Below are 20,033 nucleotides of genomic sequence, written 5' to 3'. Positions count from 1 at the left end.
GTTGGTTTTCTGTCAGCTGCATGCTATGCATTATTTTCATTATTTATTAGTATTAGCAACAGGATCTGAGAAAGCAAAGCTTGTGTTGAACCTGCAAAAAGAAAGGAAAAAAAAAATTGACCCACTTCATTTGTCCAATCCATCCAATAATGTGTCAATCTTCTTTAAATTTATTCAAACTACCAACTTCCGTATCACTAGATTTAGGTTTATTCCAACAATCAGTTACTTTTTGTATGAATGAAAATTCCTGTGTATCCATTCTGCAATCATCCTTTTTAAATTTAAAGTTATGTTCCATTATGTGCATCACCTAAGGAACTCTCTGACTTCCTTTCTTTGAAACTAGATTTTCTCCAGTCCAACTTTCTTAACAGTGGGGTAATTTTCTATGGTGATTTTAGCATTCACAACTCTAGCTTTCTTCAGTTTCTAGTCACATGGAGTAAATATGCCATCAGCATAATTAGTTTACTTAAACCTTTTAAAGCCTTATACACTTTAATTAAGCCACCATGCAGTTGAATAGTTTCCAGAGATTTAAATTTACAGTACTCCATTAAGACTATCATTTTGTGCCCCCAACTAATCTTGTTGCTCTTTCTTCACTCTTCCCAACAGACCATGTCCTTCATAAAGAAAGGTTTCCAAATTTTTATGTAGTATTCCACATGGCCTACCATTGCTTTATATAATGCAAAAATCACCTCTGGATCTCTGCTGGCAAAATTCTTGTATATCATTGACAGATCCCCACGAGCTGCTCTAGCTGGATGTTAATCTTCTCTGGCCTAAAATCTCTCTACCCTATTCTGCGAAATTCCTCCGTTGCCTCTATCATTCTCTGAACTCTGCTACTCACTTGGAACTCTGACTTCCTTTCTTTGAAACTAGATTTTCTCCAGTCCAACTTTCCTAACAGTGGGGTAATTTTTTATGGTGATTTTAGCATTCACATCTCTAGCTTTCTTCAGTTTCTAGTCACATGGACTCAGCTGGTTAAGATCCTGACACTTCTGCAATTATTAATGACCCCCCCCCACACACAGATTGTTCATTTACCTACCAGAATACCAGACAGCCCTAACCACACCCCAAACAATCCTAATCTCTTTCTCATGAACAACCTTTCGGAGTATATGGTTCAGGTGAGGAGTCCTTTAAACACTCAGATCACAACTTGGCAATGGTCTCTTCTCCAGTGGAGCCTTTCTCTCGTATCTTTTCTCCACCTCGTGTTGTTTGGCATTGCAAGAATACAAAATGGGATGATCTCTGAGATTTTTATTCTTCTTTTCCTTGGTTAGATTACTATTTAAATCTTCTGATGTCAATGTTTGCTCAGATTGTGTCAGTGAAATTATACTTGTAGGGATGAAATCCTTTATTCTACACTCCATCCTAAAATCTTGTCCTTTATCTAAATCATGGTTTTCCAATAAATGTGCTAAGGCTGTTCAAGATAAGATTGTAGCATGTTGCATTTGGCTGGTGTACACATGTTCATATTTGTTTTCTGCCTACACTAAAGCTTGTAACAATTAAAGGCAGTTTTTAATCAATCCAGACTAGATTTTGAATAGGCTAAGAGTAGAAAACTTGCTTCTTGTTCAAATGGTAGTTGGGCATTCTGGACTCGTGTATTGATGATCTTTTGTAAACCACCTCCTATCATTCCCAGTACACTCCAATGCCTCCTTGCTCATATGTCAAAAGGATGTCAGAAGAATTTTGAACAACTTTGATGCCAAGAAAGCTGCAGGCCCTGATGATATTTCTTCATTTGTTCTCAAAACCTGTACACTTGAACCTACTCCTGTTTTTTGCTACCTTTTTGCACATTTCTATTCCACTGGTGTTGGAAATCTGCTCACACCCAGCCAGTTTCTAAAAAGGATAACAAATCTCTCCCATCCAATTATTGTCCCATTGCACTTACCTGTACTCTTTTCAAATAATGGAGAAATCCATTAAACACCATCTCCTAAACTATCTCAACCTTCCATGTGATCAGTGATCACCAGTATGGATTCCATCAGCATCAATCTACTGGTAATATATTGGCTTATGTTACCTGTTTGTGTATGGATTCAGTGGAATAGTTGGTGAAACTCAAGCAATTAATCTTGATACTTTTAAAGCTTTGGATCAAATTTTGCATAAAAGTCTTCTAAACAAGAATTTTTTGTGTAAAAACAGGCGTAAAAACACAATTACGACTGTTTTTTGTAATTGTGTATCCAGTTTTCTCTCTGACCGCTCACTAAAAGTGATAATAGATGCCTGTCTGTCTCCTAATTTCTTCACTAATGCTAGCTAGTGTTCCCCAAGGGTCAGTTCTCACTCCCACTCTTTTCATCTTGTATATTAATGTCCTTTTTTCATTGATTGGTAATCCTATCTATAGTTTTGCTGATAATGGCACATTGCCTTCCACTTTCTAGTTGACAAACCTTTCCCTGCACAAACAATCTCACCTTCTTGAATATCTGCCACCAATTCCTTAAATGCTGATCTCCAGGTAATTCTCCAATGGGAGCCAAGATAACTTAATTTCAATCCTTCTGAAGCTCAGTCCTGTCTTGTATCTCACAAAGAAGGGTTTACTGCCTCCTTGCTTACCTTCGAGGACATGCAAATTCCAAGCAAGATCACATATCTCTATTAGGGATTATCCTGACTTCTGATCTCTTGGCATAAGCGTATCACAAATATTGCTCCCTCTGCATTTAAGAAACTGGATTTTCTCTTTTACTCTTGGTGTTGCCTGTCTTCTAAACAACTACTGACTTTGTACAAATCGACCCTGCCATGTTATATTTATTCTTTGAAGGTTTGAAGGGGTCACCCAAACCTCTTTGAAGTTTTTAGACTCCATTCAAAGGAAGGTAGTCAGGTTAATTAATGTCCAATCTCTTATGAGGTCTTTCCAGTCCCTGGCTCACAGACATTCTGTTTATGTTGCATGCTTTTTCTATAGATACTTCCATGGGCACTACTCTTTTAAATTAGCTTCTGTAATCTCCCTATTGTCTTCTAAACTAGTCCCAACATACTGCAACAATCCAACTTCAAACTCACAGAACCAACTTTTCTTCTTCCTCATTTATTCGTTAAACTTCTGTTCTATGGAGCAACCTTTCTTCATGTATTTACTGAAAACTATATAATCTGCAGAAATTCAAGGCTATTATCAACAGGGACCTTCTGTGTTTTTCACCTTACACACACACACACTACTAAGTTTACAGGTTTCATTAAAAAAAAAAAAAAAAAAAGAGCGATTTTTCAGCTCACCTGCTTAGTTAATATAGATTTTGAAGTAGCATACCCTGATTACCATTATTTTATATTTAGATGAAGGAGAGGCAACTATGGTGATTTTAGATGAATATTATTATGCTAGGATGGCACCTGATGAGAAATTGATCAATAAAGATGAAAAGAAGAATTATCAGTATAAGGTGAGTGGCATTTAAATTACAAAATGTTGGATACATGATAAGTGTTTCTTTGCTAAAATCTTTTTAAATATAATACTATTAACAGTAATAAGTAAATTGTGATACTTAGAATAAATTGTTCTTATGACCAGTGTATATAGAATAGCAAACACATTGGTTATTATTATTATTATTACAGGGTTGCATATAATAAAGTACACATAAGTGCTGTTTAATGCTAGATTCTCCAGTACTTTTTATTTAAATTTTTTTTTGGTGCTTAATGTGTTCAAAGTGTCATTCATTTTCTTCTAAACAGACCTCTTTAGTCCTGTATAGCATTGCATTTGCCATACAGACCTCTTTAGTCAGCATTTCAGCAGAATAAAAAAATTGGGGCACATTACTCTAGTGAACAAGATGGGTATTACTGAAGAACATATCACACTTAGGATCCACTAAACACCAGAGTTTATTCATGCCATAATTTGTTGTTAATGCATCATATAATTGCAATAGCTAAGTTCAATGACTAAGAAAGAAAAATTATGATTACATCCACCATAGACATAACATACAGTGAATTAAGATTATGATTTATAAATTTTATCCTGTTTATTTCTGATTGCACAAATTAGACTGGAGTGAAAGTCCTTAAATATTCTGTTTCATTTGCTAGAGATCTGACTTAAAAGGTATATTTGAGTTAATTGCAGTCAAATTTTATTATTTCACAACCAGCTATGATTTTAGTGTGCAAATACATACAAACACACAACTGAATTTTCAGCTGATTTTCAAAAATTTCACATTTACTTATAAACACTTAAATTTATTTTAAGGATGTACAATGCTTGAAACTGCAATAATGTGTTTTTTTGTTGATCTTTACACATTCAGATATGACTTTATGCTATAGTTTTGTAATCATTCTTATGATTGCAAAACTACAGCATAAAATCATTAGATGATATTGATACACAGAATCAGATTTTGTGATGTCCTCAGAGGAAAAAATCTGGTAATTATGCTGGCCATTCATTTGGCCCTTGTCTTTCAATCAGTTTATTAAGAAAATTGTCAGGGAAGAAGCATTGGACACTAAGTGTTAAGCATGGTGGTGCTGTCTTGTTTGAAGAATATAGCCATACATTTTGAAAATACAGTGTTGTCAAGAAAAGGCACGAGAAATTTCTGCAGCCTACTTAGATATGTTTCACCCATTGCAGTACAGCTGAAGAAGTCTCTTAAAATTGCCCAAACTCCTCATGAATCATGTTTAATAAGTATTGCTTGAGTCCACAATGGTTGTTTATTTACTCAATACCTCAAGTTATGTTTTTTGACATGACCATTAAGATAAAACAAAGTCTTGCCACTAAACAATATTGAACAATAGTCATCTTGCAGAAGCCATTCACAGAGGTGTGTCCTATGGGCCACATCATTGCCACAAAGCTCCTGTACAAGGTAAATCTTATGTGGACAGAATTTTTTACTTGTTGGAGAACAGTGGACACCAGTTACTGGATTAGTATTACTGTGACTGGTCGCAGTTACATCCAGTGCATTCTAACAAGTTCTTTGGGACTTCTTAGTTTATTTAGGCACCTCCGTAGCCAGGTGGGCAGTGCGCAGCACATGCTTCTTGATTAGACTGGGGTTCGAGCCCGTGACCACCAAATACGGAGGATGCAGAAAGGTCAGGGAATGACCACCGCATATCTCCAGAACAATATGGCCTTAGTTGCTAATGCTCCTAAAAACCAAATAACAACAACAACAACAACTTAGTTTATTTATTTTCATTGCACCTGGACCTCTGCGAACATAAATATGAAAATGCCGACCGGGCTAGCCAGGTGGGTTAAGTGCCTGCCTGGCAACCCAAAGGTCGCGGGTTCAAATCCTGCCTCGGGCTTGGATATCACGATGGTGCTGCACCTCCAGTTACGGTTGGATTTCATGACCACGATACACGAAGGAAGCAGGAAAAAACTGGTTCCTTCGTGTATTGCTCACATCATACGAAATAAATAAACAAATAAAATAAAATATGAAAATTCTATCTTTCACTGTTTCTTCCATCTTCTCAAAATAAATTAAGTCTGAAACTTTTAACAGTGCTTATTGTGATCACTTTAGTACACAGTTAAATTGTTAACAGTAACCAGTGAAACGAGAATACAGCTATTCAGTGCTGTTTATGGATGCAGAACAGAAATGTGTAAATAAAATGGTGAAAGTGGACAGAAAGAAAACATTAAAATGAAGCAATATAAAATACCTTAATTTAACTGTCCATAGTTTCTTTGAGAAAGTCGTCAATAAAAATGAAACTGTCAGTGTTCTGAAAATCCACACAAACCATTGAAAACAAATCAAGAAAATATTAGCATCAGCAATTTTCTAATTCTTGATTTTAATATTTTAAACAGTCAGATTTGAAGAAGTACAGATACAGTAGTTTCTTTTGCAGAGTAAAGACACTGACAACCATACAAGCTGTACAAAGCAACAGCAGTAACTAGGCATGCAATACGTCAGAGTTCAAGAACAAATTGGAATTATTATATAATCACCTCCACAACGTATACATAAACTGCAATAAGGCAAAAAAAACAATAACAAAACTGAAACACTGGTTACAATAAATGGCATTTTTTATGTATTAGTATGTCTGATTTCATAAACATGATAACATTAAATGAATAATAATAATATTATCCACAATCAGAGTAAACAGCATGCACCCCATGTATATATATTTATACATTATTATTATATATTTATACATTTTTCTATTTTAAATTTGTAACATTTTATATTTTAAATTTTACTATTTTAAATGTTACCAAATTTTAAATAATTTTGCAAAAATTTTTGCCAAACTCGCACTAAATTGTCTGGCTAATCGAAATACTTTGTACTTCTGTAAACTTTGATCATGTTGATAAGATAATATGTACGTTTATTTATTTATATATTCCTTCTGTCTGTCTTTTCTATGCTATTAGTTGTAATTAATTTAACCTCATACCATTACATAATACTATTACATTAATTTTTACTTAATATGAAAAGCCATTTATTTATTTATTCAAAATCATTTGTGCTCTAAAAGTGTATTTTATATTGTTGTTATACTCCCCCCCCCCCCCGTCATGGCTGCTTAGCACACATCAGAGTGCAGGTTCCATACGTTCTACGTATTAACCATATTTTCACAACCATCCAACGTGCTAGCTGTAATTTTGTTTTTCCAATTTCCTAAAAAAGCCCACCTAGGCCTTTGCCTACCTCAACTCCCCACTGTTGTGCACTGGTGTCTCACTGTACTGAAACTAACTTTTCTCCATCCTGAACCCACAAATTCTAAAAATTCTTGTACCACTATAATGGCTATATTTTATTTATATATTTATATATATATTTATATATATATATATACATTTTCAAAGAAATGAAAAACCGAGTGCCTTTTTTACTGTAACCTCATAATGCTTCATACTATCCATTCTATTTATTTCACATATTTGGCATGTATCTTTTATTACCTACCCAATAGATCTCCAGGTCATAAGATACTGTGCAACCTCAATATAATGTGGGTGTCAGGTGGCAACTTTAATACCTGCATTATAAGCAAAGCATGTTATAGCCGAAAAACTTTTACCATTTTTTTTAACATAAATTCACTTTACTTAGTAAAGAAATGCTTATTTCTAATGTTTTATGAGTATACAGACTAAAAGACAACATATTAAAGGTTATATCATTTACATTCTACTTCCCTTTACATTCTACTAATATGATGCAATGCTGTTATGGATTTACATTTTATGCATCAGTTCTGAAATAGTCAAGTAATTTAGTTTGCCGGAGCTGATGACAGTGTTTTTTCAGTACATAATTCTTAATAGTGGTCAGATCAAATAAATGAAGATATTGACTGTCACTGACATTCTAACCATGCCATCAGCTCATTAATGTTTTCAAACACTTGATTAATTTCTGGTGCTTTTTCCTTATATCAGTTATCCACATTATCTTTTTAGTAACTCCTTATGTCACTGGCTTTCTGTATGTTGATTGTCTTCCCTCTGTTCGCAGAGGCTGCGATTTATTTACCGCTCAGATAATGTGCAACTGGAGTTTCTACATCCATCTCAATCCAAGCAGCCTTTGCTTCTTGTTCTGAAAATCCTGCTAATTCAAGGTTATTATTGGTGATCTCATCTTTTCCAATACATTTTTTCCAGCAGTTTTCAATTTCTGTTGAGCTTACTTTCATCTACACTAATCCAGTATTGTATGTAACATCATTCAGTGTTAATGTTTTTAAAAATTCTAGAATATGAATTTGTGAGTTCGTAACACCAGCAAGTAGCTTACTATGATATCAAGCTTTGAAGGCTTAAATAATTCCCTGATCCATTGGCTGAATTATTGCAGTTGTTTCCGTAGCAGAAATATGACTATGAGGTTGCTGACAAATTGAATAGTATTTTGCATCTATTTTCACACACGAGGAATTCTTTGGGGAAGAGGATACCAGAAGCTTATCAAACTCTCAACAGGGAGCTAAATGATTTTGTGAGAAATGAATGGAAAGTAGAAGAGAAATTGTTGAATAAACATAAGAAAGGTGCTTGGGATGAAATTTATCCAATTATATTAAGGGAGGCAGCAAAGAAGGTTAGCAAACCCTTAGCCATAATCATGAGGGCATCCTAGTCAGAATGCAAGAGGAGGAGTATCAAAAGAGTAATTGCAGACCTGTTAGCTTAACATCTGTTCCTGGAAAAATGATGGTGTCACTGTTTAAAGAGGTAATGCAAAACCATCTAGGCAGGGGTGTAATTATACCATGGTTGCAAATTCCCAGATTAACATACTCAAGGAAGTGGAAAATGAAGAAGTCCTTTTGTTAATTATGCAATCAGATATGATATTCTCCGAGCAGTGCAGACAGGCTGCCAGGACAGCTAATGGAGTTTTGTCAATGATATACAGGAACTTTGCTAGCAGTGATAAGGTGATTAACCCATTGCATAAGGCACACCTTGAGTACTGCATTGATTGTGCCACACCTTGAGTACTGCATACAAGTCTGAAGGCCTCCCTTTAGGAAGAACGTAGATCTGCTGGAACGGGTGTAGAGAAGGGCAACCAGGTTTGTGAAGGAGACAAATGGCTGCTCTGCAAATTACACTGTCTGGAGATAGGCACCTGTGGGGAGATTTGAATGAGGTGTTTAAGGCCTTGAATGGATTCAGTAAGCTAAATGTTGATGGCATTCTTCCTCTTGCTGAGACTACAAACATGAGGGGGAATAAATTCAAGTTAAGGAAGGATGGTTGCAGCATAGATGTGCAGGAATTTGCTGACTGATAAGTATGCCGCTGTGAAGATTTAGAATGGGTTGGCCGCTCAACCTTACAAAAGAACATATTAATGGATGACTGGACAAATGGCTTTTTTCTTTTCATCGTAGATTTCTTTGTAGCAAGCAAGCATATCATTCGCTCCTCTGTTAACTTTTAAGAATTGTTCGCTGACAGGATTCATCTTCTCAAACCTTGACATTGCCGAAGCAATTTCACAAAATGCCATTGCCATCTCTCTGGTGATGAAACGCTTCAGCTCCTCATTTGGTTCATCTTGAGCTTCATCAGCATTTTCTTCTTTCACTATCGGTGCCTGCAAGTCAATAAGTTCTTCGTTAGATAATTCCTTCTCTTCTTCCTCTATTAACTCCTCCACATCTTTGGCATAAACCTCCAACTGAAGTAGCTCTGCAACCTTTACAATTTTATCTGTAACCTCTTCATATGATTTTTCTCATTGTCTACTGCACGCAATGCCCAAGCAAATGTTGTGCATAAATAGTATGCTTTTAAATTGGAAATAACATCCTGATCCATAGGTTGGATGAGTGAAGTCGTGTTTGGCAGTAGAAATATGACTCTCACGTTTGAATTGAAATCATCTAGATGTGTAGGATGTCCAGGAGCATTATCTACTAGAAGCAAAATCTTGAAAGGAATGTCGTTGTCTTTACAATATTTTTCAACCTTGGGAATGAAGTAGCATTTAAATCAATCGTCAAAGAGAGATATTGTTATCCACGCTCTCTGATTCGATCGGAAATGCATGGGTAGGGTGGCTTTATTGATGCCCTTAAATGCATGAGGATTTTCAGAATGGTACGCAAGCAGTAGTTTTAATCTGAAATCTCCTGCTGCATTAGCCCCAAGCAAGAGCTGGTCCTATCTTTTGACACTTCGAAACCTGGCATTGTATTTTCCTCTTTGGCAATGTATGTTCAATCCGGCAATTTTTTTTTCCAAATACAGAGCAGTCTCGTTAATGTTAAAAGTTTGCTGCATTGAGTAGCCACCTTCATCAATAATTTTTCCCAACACATCACAAAATTTCTCTGCAGCTGCAGAGTTGGCACTGGTGACTTCACCATATAGTTTAATGTTTTGGAAAACAGCGCAGTGCTTGAACCTATTAAACCACCTGTTGCTTGCCACGAACTTGGCTTGGGGTTCGCCGTACTTATCCTTAATATCTTCATAACTACTTGCTGTTTTTGTTTGAATGGTCATTAGACTCAGGGTCACTCGCTTCTGAATCTGATTTTCCATCTATATTATTAACAGCTGTTCAATCTTCGATATAGCACTTTTTTTTTTTTTTTTTTTTTTAGCATTAGCAACTAAGGCCTGATTATATTGCTCCAGAGATATGCGGTGGTCATTCCCTGACCTTTCCGCATCCTCCGTATTTGGTGGTCACGGGCTCAAACCCCGGTCTAATCAAGAAGCGTGTGCTACCCACTGCTGCTCCTGCCCACCTGGCTACGGAGGCGCTCCAATATAGGACCTGAACACTGTTTTGTGATCACTGTTGATCTTAAGTGCGCTGATCCTTCGACATGTTCTTTTATACATGCACTATCCTTTAAAATAGTATTCACTGTTGAAGCAGCGAGACCCAATTCCCTTGCAGTAGATGACAAACTTTGTCCTGCTTTGTACTTCTAAATCATTTTCATCTTCATTTCTCAATTAATTTTGTTTCGTTTCCTGGCACTACCACCACTTGCACTTTTCGTTGGTTGCTTTTACTCCATCATTGTAATAAGTAAATAGGAATGAAGAAAAGTTTCTGAAAATTTGTTTTTTATATGATTGAAAATTTCAGTGAAGGGAACACATTTCAGCATAATAGCATAAAAACCCACACAATTGCAGGTATCGGTATTATCACAAATGCAATAAGATCGAGTTTACTACCCATTTATGATTAGATGCACTAACAGAAAAGCCCAATAAACCAGAAAGTGCAAATTGTTTTTGTTTTTTGGTCGTGACCTCCAGAAACGTGCTTTAGAAAAATATCACAAAGGTGTTCAAAATTGATTCTTGTAACAGGAACATATGATAACGATGAAAGGGTAGTGCAATTTTTATTATAAATATGACCTTTTAGAGAGATAAATAACTTAGTAATAATGAAATTTTCAACTTCCAAGGACTTGGAACAAATTACAAAAAAAAAAAAAAAAAAAAAAAATGTTTTTGGGTTCACATTAAGATATTTTCATGATACCTCCATTTATTCCTGGCAGCTGGAAAACACGTTTTCACAATTTTTTTAAGTCTGCACCAGCCGGAAAAAACTTATATAAAGTCAAATTTGCGTAAGTCGAGTATTACATAAGTCGGGGAGTTCCTTTATATATGCAGTAAACCCTTGCTAATCTGGATTAATTGGGGGAGAAGTCATCCGGATTAATTAAGTGATAATCTAGATTAGTGAAGCAAAAGATAACCCTAAAAGACAAAAAACTTAGAACACAAATAAATGGAAAATTTAATGATATAGGTAGTACTACTGGCTATATGTTTTATTTTGAATTATCAGATATATATATATATATATACACAAACGGTACTAGGAAAGTTTTGCAATATGACACAACAATGAATCACAGGAAGCTGCTTGTTGCTGCATGTTGAGACATGTTCATACGTGCATAGTAGCCGCCGCGCCAAGTCGATGGGCTCAGTTATTCATTAGTAGTGAGAGTGTAAAGTGCTTGCGATGGCATCGTGGTCACGAAATGAGATAAGGACAGTTTTGCGGTATAATTTCGTGCGTGGTTTAACCATAGACCAGTGCTTAGAAGAAATGACTCTTGCACTAGATGATGATTGTCCACATCGTACAACGATATTCAGGTGGTATAGAGAATTCCAAAGGGGAAATTTCACTCTGGAGGATTCTGGGAGGCCAGGAAGGCCACGAACGTCAGTTACGGAGGAAAACGTTACTGCTGTGAGGAAAATGCTTGACGAAAACAGGCGAGTGATCTACCAACAAATAGAGGATACTGTGGGCCTAAATGCACCAGCAATTCGTTCGATTCTGCAAGATCATTTGCACGTGAAGAAACTTTGTTCTCTCTGGGTGCCGCATCAACTGACTGAAGAGCAGATGACACGACGTGTGACTTGGTGCTGGGAGATGTTAAAAAAGTTTGATAAGGGACAATCTCGGTATGTGAACAACATCGTGACAGGTGACGAGACTTGGCTGTACTATTACGATCTGCCGACCAAGGCTCAAAACAAAGTTTGGGTCTTTGATGATGACGACACACCCGTAATTGTCAGAAAATCCCGATCTGTAAAGAAGAAAATGATAGCTGTATTTTTCAAATCGAGTGGAATTGTGGAATGTGTCGTTTTGGACACGCAGAAGACAGTCACAGCTAAGTGGTATACTGAACAATGCCTGCCTAAAGTCATTGGATCTATGAAGAACCTGCGGCCAAAGTCAAGAATGGACACCTGGTACCTCCATCACGAAAATGCTCCAGCTCACCGCGCCAAAGCCTGCACCGAATATTTGACCACGACAGGACTGAAACTTCTCGAGCACCCTCCCTACAGTCCAGACCTTGCTCCCTGCGACTTTGCACTGTTCCCGCATGTGAAAATGAAGCTAAAAGGGAGGCGGTTTTCCAGTGATGAGGACCTTCTATGGGCTTGGGACAACGAGTGTGCTTTACTCCCTAGTGAAACTTGGCAGAACTGGTTTAAAGATTGGTTTCGGAGGATGGAGAGGTGTATTGAATGTAGAGGAAATTACTTTGAAAAAATTAAATAAACAAAGCTGTATTGCAAAACTTTCCTAGTACCCTTTGTATATATATATATATTTTTTTTTTTATTTTGAAAATTAAAGGTGCAAAGAAATAAAGCATTTTTTTAATATTCAATTTTTTTTTTACAATGGTTTTATTAAAGTGCAGTCCATCGAGAAAGATTGAAATGCAGCTCATTCTACTATAATTCTCCATCTCACAATGTGAGTTGCAAGTTACACATTTTTAAGTCATTATGGTGAAATGTGTTTCCCCTTCACTGAAATCTTCAACCATATAAAAAACATAAATAAAATTTCAGAATCTGATCATCATTGCCATATCTAAACTTCGTAAACTTTTTACCTGTAAAAAGTTGCACATGCCGTGTGGTTTGTTATTGATGCTTATCTTTTTTTTTTTTTTTTTTTTTACTGTGTTTTAAATTTAACTACCAAAAAAAAAAAAAAATTGTCAGTGAATAGAAAGAGTGAATTTGAGTGTCCAGAATGAAGTTTCTGAAACTTGCATTAGCATCTGTTTCAAAACTTGTGGATTAATTTTCATGATGGTCAACCATCACGATACTGATCAAGTTGAAAAGCCTGAAGATATGGGGTGAACAGGACTTTAATGTTTGGGTGGACATAGATGATAGTCTACAAGTTACTACAGTATTAACAGATGAAGAAATTGCCCAGTCTGTTATTGATAATTTTGCTCAGGAGGAGGAAAACGAGGATCAGCCCAAACAAATTTCAGTTACAAAGTGGCAAACTCGTGAAACTATAGCCTGAGGAGAGCATTGGAAGAAACTGGTGCAAATGAATATGCGCTGGTATACAATATTGAAAAATCTGTAAATAGACTTTATAGTGATAATTTAAAGCAATCTAAAATAAGTGACTACTGTATTTTAAATTATAATCATATTGTATATTATGATTAATTAATTAATATGTATATTAATTAAGCTATGTACGTAAGTATAAATTTATTTTTATTTTGCTAACCTATAGATAAAATTCTTCCAATTTTCATGTATCGTTTAATTAGTAATAAACTTAAGTGTAATTTCGTGCTTTATTGTTATAGCCTGTGGATAATATTCATTGATTTTTGCTTATTAGAATTCGCATTTATTAGATCAAAATTCAATTTGCAAATGCGATCACTATAATCAGTGCTTACTGTATCTATATGATGTTATGTCCATTGTTATATGCAGGAAAATTTGAAGTTGTGTGAAACCCATGTACCACTGTTACACTCTTTATAAACCGTCATTTCGGTTTATGGTTGTCCGTGAGTGTGTGTTACATATTTGTTATATATTTTGTGTGTAAAATTTTATATTGTATTTTCTGTATATATGTATTATTGCTATCCTTACTGTAAACCATGAGTGCAAAAAAGATGTTACGAATAAAAGTGTTACAAAAAAACAGAAAGCATTAAATATGCATATGCTTTTAATTTGTCTGAATTGATTGTACATACTATAAAACCAAATGAAAAAATAAATAAATAAAAGTGTGAAAAACTGATTTGCTCTGCTATGGCTACAAAAATTATGAGACCACATGATTCGTTATTGTCTGATTGGAGAAATTTTTGTATATGTGGATATCTGATCAAATTGCACAAATGTGCACATTTTAGCACTGCTTTAATTCAAAGAAAAGCAAAGTTGATATATGAAGAACTAAATATGAAACAAGGCTCAAGTTCAGTCACAGATTTTAACACTACTTTGGAATGGTTTCAAGTCAAAATTTAACTTAAGAAAAATTAAATGCCATCTCCTTATCTTTTGGTGCAGATAAGGAGGTGCAGATATTGTGACAGAATTTTAAAAACATTAATTTTTAAGGTGGTTGCTCTTTAAAGCAGGTCTTCACTTGTGATGAAACTGGACTGTTTTGGAAGAAAATATCTTTGATGGCATATATCACAAGAAGAAGAGAAAAAAAAAAGGCTTGTGGGTTTTAAACCCTCTAAGGATCATTTGACTTTATTGCTTGGCTGTAATGCCAGTGGTGACGTGAAAACGTTGACAGTAACAATAATACTTTTCCTGTAGTTTGACAAAGTAATAAAAAGACATGGATGATGAGAGAGGGGAGGGTTTACAGAATGGTTTAATACAGGTCGACCATCACTAATCCGGTTCCACTGCTAATATGGACATAATTTCCACGAACGCAATTTCAAATTTTCCGGGTCGGTACACCAACCTGCCGCTACTGTTTTGGTGGCATTGGTTGCAGCATCAGCTGTTGGCACGAACCTGTAAACACTGGAAAGCCGTTCCCACTTGTTTTTCTGCATTTATTATTATAACCTGCTCACATTCAGTCCCAGTCAGGGTTCCAATGCATAAAGGAAGTGCCTCTCATGGTGTAAAGCGCAAACACCGTACATCGTCCATAACAGATAACGTTGAACTTCTGAAAAAACTCGACAGTGGTGTGTCTGTGAGAAGTTTAACTCTGCTTAGTTGTAATCTCCAGCAATTTCTCTCAGTTCCTCTTATTTTAGTAATTTTCTTTTAGCCATTCCTTTTTAGATTTTTTTTTTTTTTTTTACACCACACTTTGTACAAACTTGTGGGAAAACACAACACAATACGATGGATGATACAGTGTGCTGACAAACTTATTGCAGTGTTTGAGAGTTTATTTTATGAGGTGGTTAGCTGTTGGGTAAACTGTATGTGCTAAAATAACCACCAGTGATCCAGCAAACTCACTAATCTGGCACTCCACAGATCCAAACGCTGCCGGATTAGTGACAGTTGACCTGTACCTACTTTTGTGCCATTTGTGGAAAATTACAACAAAGAAAACAATTGGATGATGAAGCATTTTGGACAATACTCTTGGACAAATAAATCTGAATATATCACATCCATATATAAAAATAATAATTTTGTCTATTAATACTGTGGTGCTTTTACAACTATAAATCAAGGCATCATCACAATATTTAAGGCTCGATATTTATGGAAAAATAATGGAGCAACTTGTAATTGTAGCAGCTAGAGTCAAAGTTAGTATTCAGTCATTCTGTAAGGATCACCATTGACAATATCCAGTATATATGGGAGACATATTCCATATCCATTATGTATCGAGTCTCTGGTCTGAATCTCTCAGTCAAACTGAGAATACTGTATATAATGTCACCACAATAACGGAAGAGATTGTACAGCTTGTCTCCAAGAAGCAGGGTTTAATGAAATTGTGAGAAATGACACAATGAACTTATATCAAGCCATGGAAGAGAGTTAACAGTTGAATATTTAATAGAAATGCATGATTATTTGGCACTTGAATAACACAAACAATGAACACACTGAAAATTCACTGAAAACAGTTTCTATAAAGGAACAATCAGCATGCTTTCAAACAGTTGATTGTCAAAAATCTTTCAGACATAGTTATGAATGTAGAAAGAAGTTTCAGAAGAAAATTGGATGATTTGATGAGTGGTTATAGATTTATTTTAGAAGAGGAGAAAAAGAAAAGCAAGCTAGGCAACTGATCTTTTAAAAAAAAAAAAAAAAATGACACAATATAAGAAATCCCCCCCCCCAAATTGAATATTCTTAAATATACAAAATTTTAGACTGAGAACTGTCTGAAGATTAGTTAACTGAAGACCACACAGTCAGTCTGTTGATGCTGCCTTTCCTGCCAATTTCATGTTATGCTGGCTGTAAAGTTATCAGACCAGAAACTTGTCAAGATATGCACCAGAACTTTCAGTAAAAGTTATGTAAATTAGTTTTAATTTACAAGACTTTTTATTTATTTACATGTAAATTAATTTCTTTTATGACTAGTCCTCCAAGAAACGTTCAGTGATGTCATCTTCCCACTTGTAACACTGGCCATTATAATCAAGCTTATTAAAAACTTTCAGATTTTTGTATTCTAAAGACAATGCTTTTTTTTTTTAATCTTTTTATCGACATTTGAATTTTACTTGCTTTTCTGCATATGCTTAGTGTCATTTTAATATTAATTTACTTCAAATCAATCTAGCCGACCGGGCTAGTCAGGTAGGTAAAGTGTCTGCCTGGCAACCCACAGGTCGTGGGTTCGATTCCCACCTCGGGCTTGCATCACAGTAAAATGCAAACACTTTGGGAGGTGCAATATGGCCATAGAAGCTGATGCACCAACAACTAAATAAAAAAAAAAAAAAAAACTTCAAATCAATAGATTGACTCTCATTGATGAGCATAATCAGTTATGCACAGTTAGTAAGGATTTTGGACTAAAGATGAATATGGCTAAAACAAAAGTAATGATGAACAAGTATGCCATGGAAAGGGAAATAATGATTGAAGGAGCAGTAATTGAAAAGGTGGAGTCATATACTTATCTGGGACAAGTTATTGGCTGGAAGTCAAGAGAAGAATAAATTTTGGATGGATAGCATTCAGGAAATATAGTTACATACTGAAGAGCAATATCCCAGTTTGTCTGAAACATAAAATAATGAATCAATGTATACTCCCCACCATGACTTATGGAAGTGAAACTTGGGCACTCACCAAAAGAATGGAAGAGAAGCTAAGAACTACACAGCGAAGAATGGAACGAATTATATTGGGAATCAGACTGTTAGATAAGAAGAGAAACACATGGATTAGGCAGCAAACTCAAGTAAAGGACATTCTTATCAAAACTAAAGAACTAAAATGGTCTTGGGCAGGATACATAGCTCGAAGACATGATGACAGATGGACTAAGAAAATAACAGAATGGTACCCAAGAGGAGCTAGAAGAATACCTGGAAGACAAAGGCGGAGATGGATAGATGAAATTCATGAGTTTTTGAGTAGTAAATGGATGGCCAGTGCTCAAAACAGAAGGAACTGGAAAGTTGCTGGAGAGGCCTTCATCCTGCAGTGGATTGAAAATGGCTGATGATGATATTATATTGTATATAAACCTTATATGTGGAATTTTGCTATATTAGGGCAGTGCAGTACAGTACATTCTTAATTGGTTCCTGAATTTAAAGCAGAAAGCACATGAGCATATCATGGATTACAATTGGACCAGCATCTACAGGAACTATAACAATGCTTTATTATATCTAGGCTCCCTCCCATTTGAATGCTGGCAGGGTGGAGGTTTATTCATAGTAATAAAATTCTTATAGTGTGCTCTAACCAGCTTGCCTTTTTAGCATATTCAAGTGATATTTTTGTATGCATTACTGTGTAATTATAATCGCAGTAGATATCTGATCATAATGAGACTAGCACCTACAGGATTGTGACAGAGCCACACATCTAGGTTTCTGCCTCCCCCCCCCCCTTACAATTTCATGACCACTTTAAAGTTATTAAACTTTAAACGGTAGACATCACAGTAACTTGTATTGTGTGATTACATTTATGGCATGGGGAAAAGTTTATTAGAAGTCATTATCTTGCTATTTGGGATGATCGAAGATTGGCAACTTTGTGATTAGTGATAGAGAAGTCTTGAGTTCTCTATCACTAATTACTGTACTCCTGTATTCCTTATAATTCCTTTTGAATTATAAGGAATACAGTATTTTAAATAATACAGTAATCTCTTCTCATCCACAAGTGGATGACAAGAGATTATATATTGACAATAGATGTCTCAGCTAGTCTTTTTCATAATAAATGATGTTAGTGATCACTCCTTTTTGATTACACATTGTATTACAGAATACATAGGAGAATCCTATAGCTTCTTATTTATTTCATGATTGGTGGTAGTTATAAAGAAAAATATGCTTGAAATATACAATGAATTTCTCTTTTGGAAGTTATTCTCAAACTACTGTTTTATTAATTTTTTTTATTATATTTTAGTGTCATCTCTGCAAGAAAATTATAGATAATAATATCAAAGTAATGAAACACATTAACTCCCACATTGAAAATAGTCGACAGCGCAACTTGGACCTTAGTGATTTGACTCAATGTAAATATTGCTTCAGGGACTTTGAAACACCATATAGTATGCAGTGTCATGTAGTATCGGTAAGTGTTTACTAGATGTAAATAGTAGTTATGTAGTAAGCTTGAGAATAAGTTTTATGTGATTTTAGTTTTCATTACATTTTTTTAATTGTTTTTAGAATTTATTTTAAATTCTAGCCATCCCACTACATTTTATATTTTTTAAACACAAAGAAATTTTTTTCAAAGCTTTACAGCCTATGCTTGCAGAGACCTGCAAGTGCAGGCTGCAAAGGACAGAAACTTCTTTTCTAAGGTCATAACAGAGGATGAAAAACTGGGTTTGTGGTTATGACCCAGAAACTAAGTGGTACTCGGAATTCCCAGTGAAAAAGTGCATCTACACATCAAAAAAGGAGAGGCAAGTCAGATCAAATGTCGAGCATGCTAATTGTTTACTTTGGCATTGAGGGTGTTGTTCTTCAGGAGTTCCTCCCACCAGGCCAAACTAAATCACAAGGCTTTACATCAGGGTCCTAAATCATTTGAGAGAGAATAGCAGGAGAAATTGGCACACTCAGGGTTAGCTTCCATCCTGATGTGTCAGTTCAGCAACTTTTAGTCAAGAACAGAGTGATGATGTGACTTTTTCCCCTTCCCCAAAATGAAAATCCAATTAAAAGGATGGAAATTCATGCTGAATTGCAGAAATTCGATATATAAACTCTGGAGAAGTTTATATATCGAAATTTTACATTAATTAATATAATGAATTAATGCAGATAGCTGTGTGAACCAGCCTACATCAGCTGATAAATTGTCAGTAGTAAGATTTTACTCACTTTGTATTTGTCTAGCTAAGTGGGTCTCCCCCCTCTTTAGTATAAATGATAATTATGGCTTCTCATAAATTTCTGATGAAGCCAATATCTGAATGAAATTAACTTTATCTGATAGTAAAGAAGAAATATCAGAATTTGAGAATCATAAAAGTGGTGAGAACGAGTGTGAAAAGTCCTATTTAGATGAAGGTATTGTTGTGAAATCAGTTCTGTCTAAAGACAAAAAATAATAATTCAGGAATTGATTCTTTTTCATCATCAAGGCAGCTGTTCTGCAGCAAATGTTATCAGGAATGCCAACAAAATTTTATATCAATGGTCCTTTATGCTTCTTAAAGGACCATCGATGTAAAAATTGCTTTTGAGTTGATATTTATCCTTTAGTATAAATGATAATTATGGCATCGCATAAATTTCTGATAAAGCCAATATCTGAATGAAATTAACTTTATCTGATAGTAAAGAAGAAATATCGGAATTTGAGAATCATAAAAGTGGCGAGAGTGAATGTGAAAATTTTTATTTAGATGAAGGTATTGTTGTGAAATCAGTTCTGTCTAAAGACAAAAAATAATAATAATTTGGGAATTGATTCTTTTTCATCATCAAGGCAGCTATTCTGTAAAGGA

The 20,033-nt window shown here is 35.2% G+C and overlaps 1 protein-coding gene across 2 annotated transcripts in view; it reads left to right on the top strand.

Moving 5' to 3' along the window:
- row (zinc finger domain-containing protein relative of woc) overlaps nt 1-20,033 on the top strand; it is a 287,029-nt gene that overhangs the window by 146,253 nt on the left and 120,743 nt on the right. For both annotated transcript variants that reach the window (XM_090389220.1, XM_090389221.1), the window contains exons 10-11: nt 3,358-3,464; nt 18,473-18,643. In XM_090389220.1, coding sequence (XP_090245346.1) covers nt 3,358-3,464; nt 18,473-18,643 — 278 coding nt within the window. The remainder of the gene's footprint in view (nt 1-3,357; nt 3,465-18,472; nt 18,644-20,033) is intronic.

Source organism: Mastigoproctus giganteus, chromosome 14 (assembly GCF_048544385.1).
Source record: "Mastigoproctus giganteus isolate SK-2022 chromosome 14, ASM4854438v1, whole genome shotgun sequence".
NCBI lineage: Eukaryota > Metazoa > Arthropoda > Arachnida > Uropygi > Thelyphonidae > Mastigoproctus > Mastigoproctus giganteus.
Note: the sequence above shows the minus strand (reverse complement) of the source record. Positions and strands in the feature narration are given on the sequence as shown.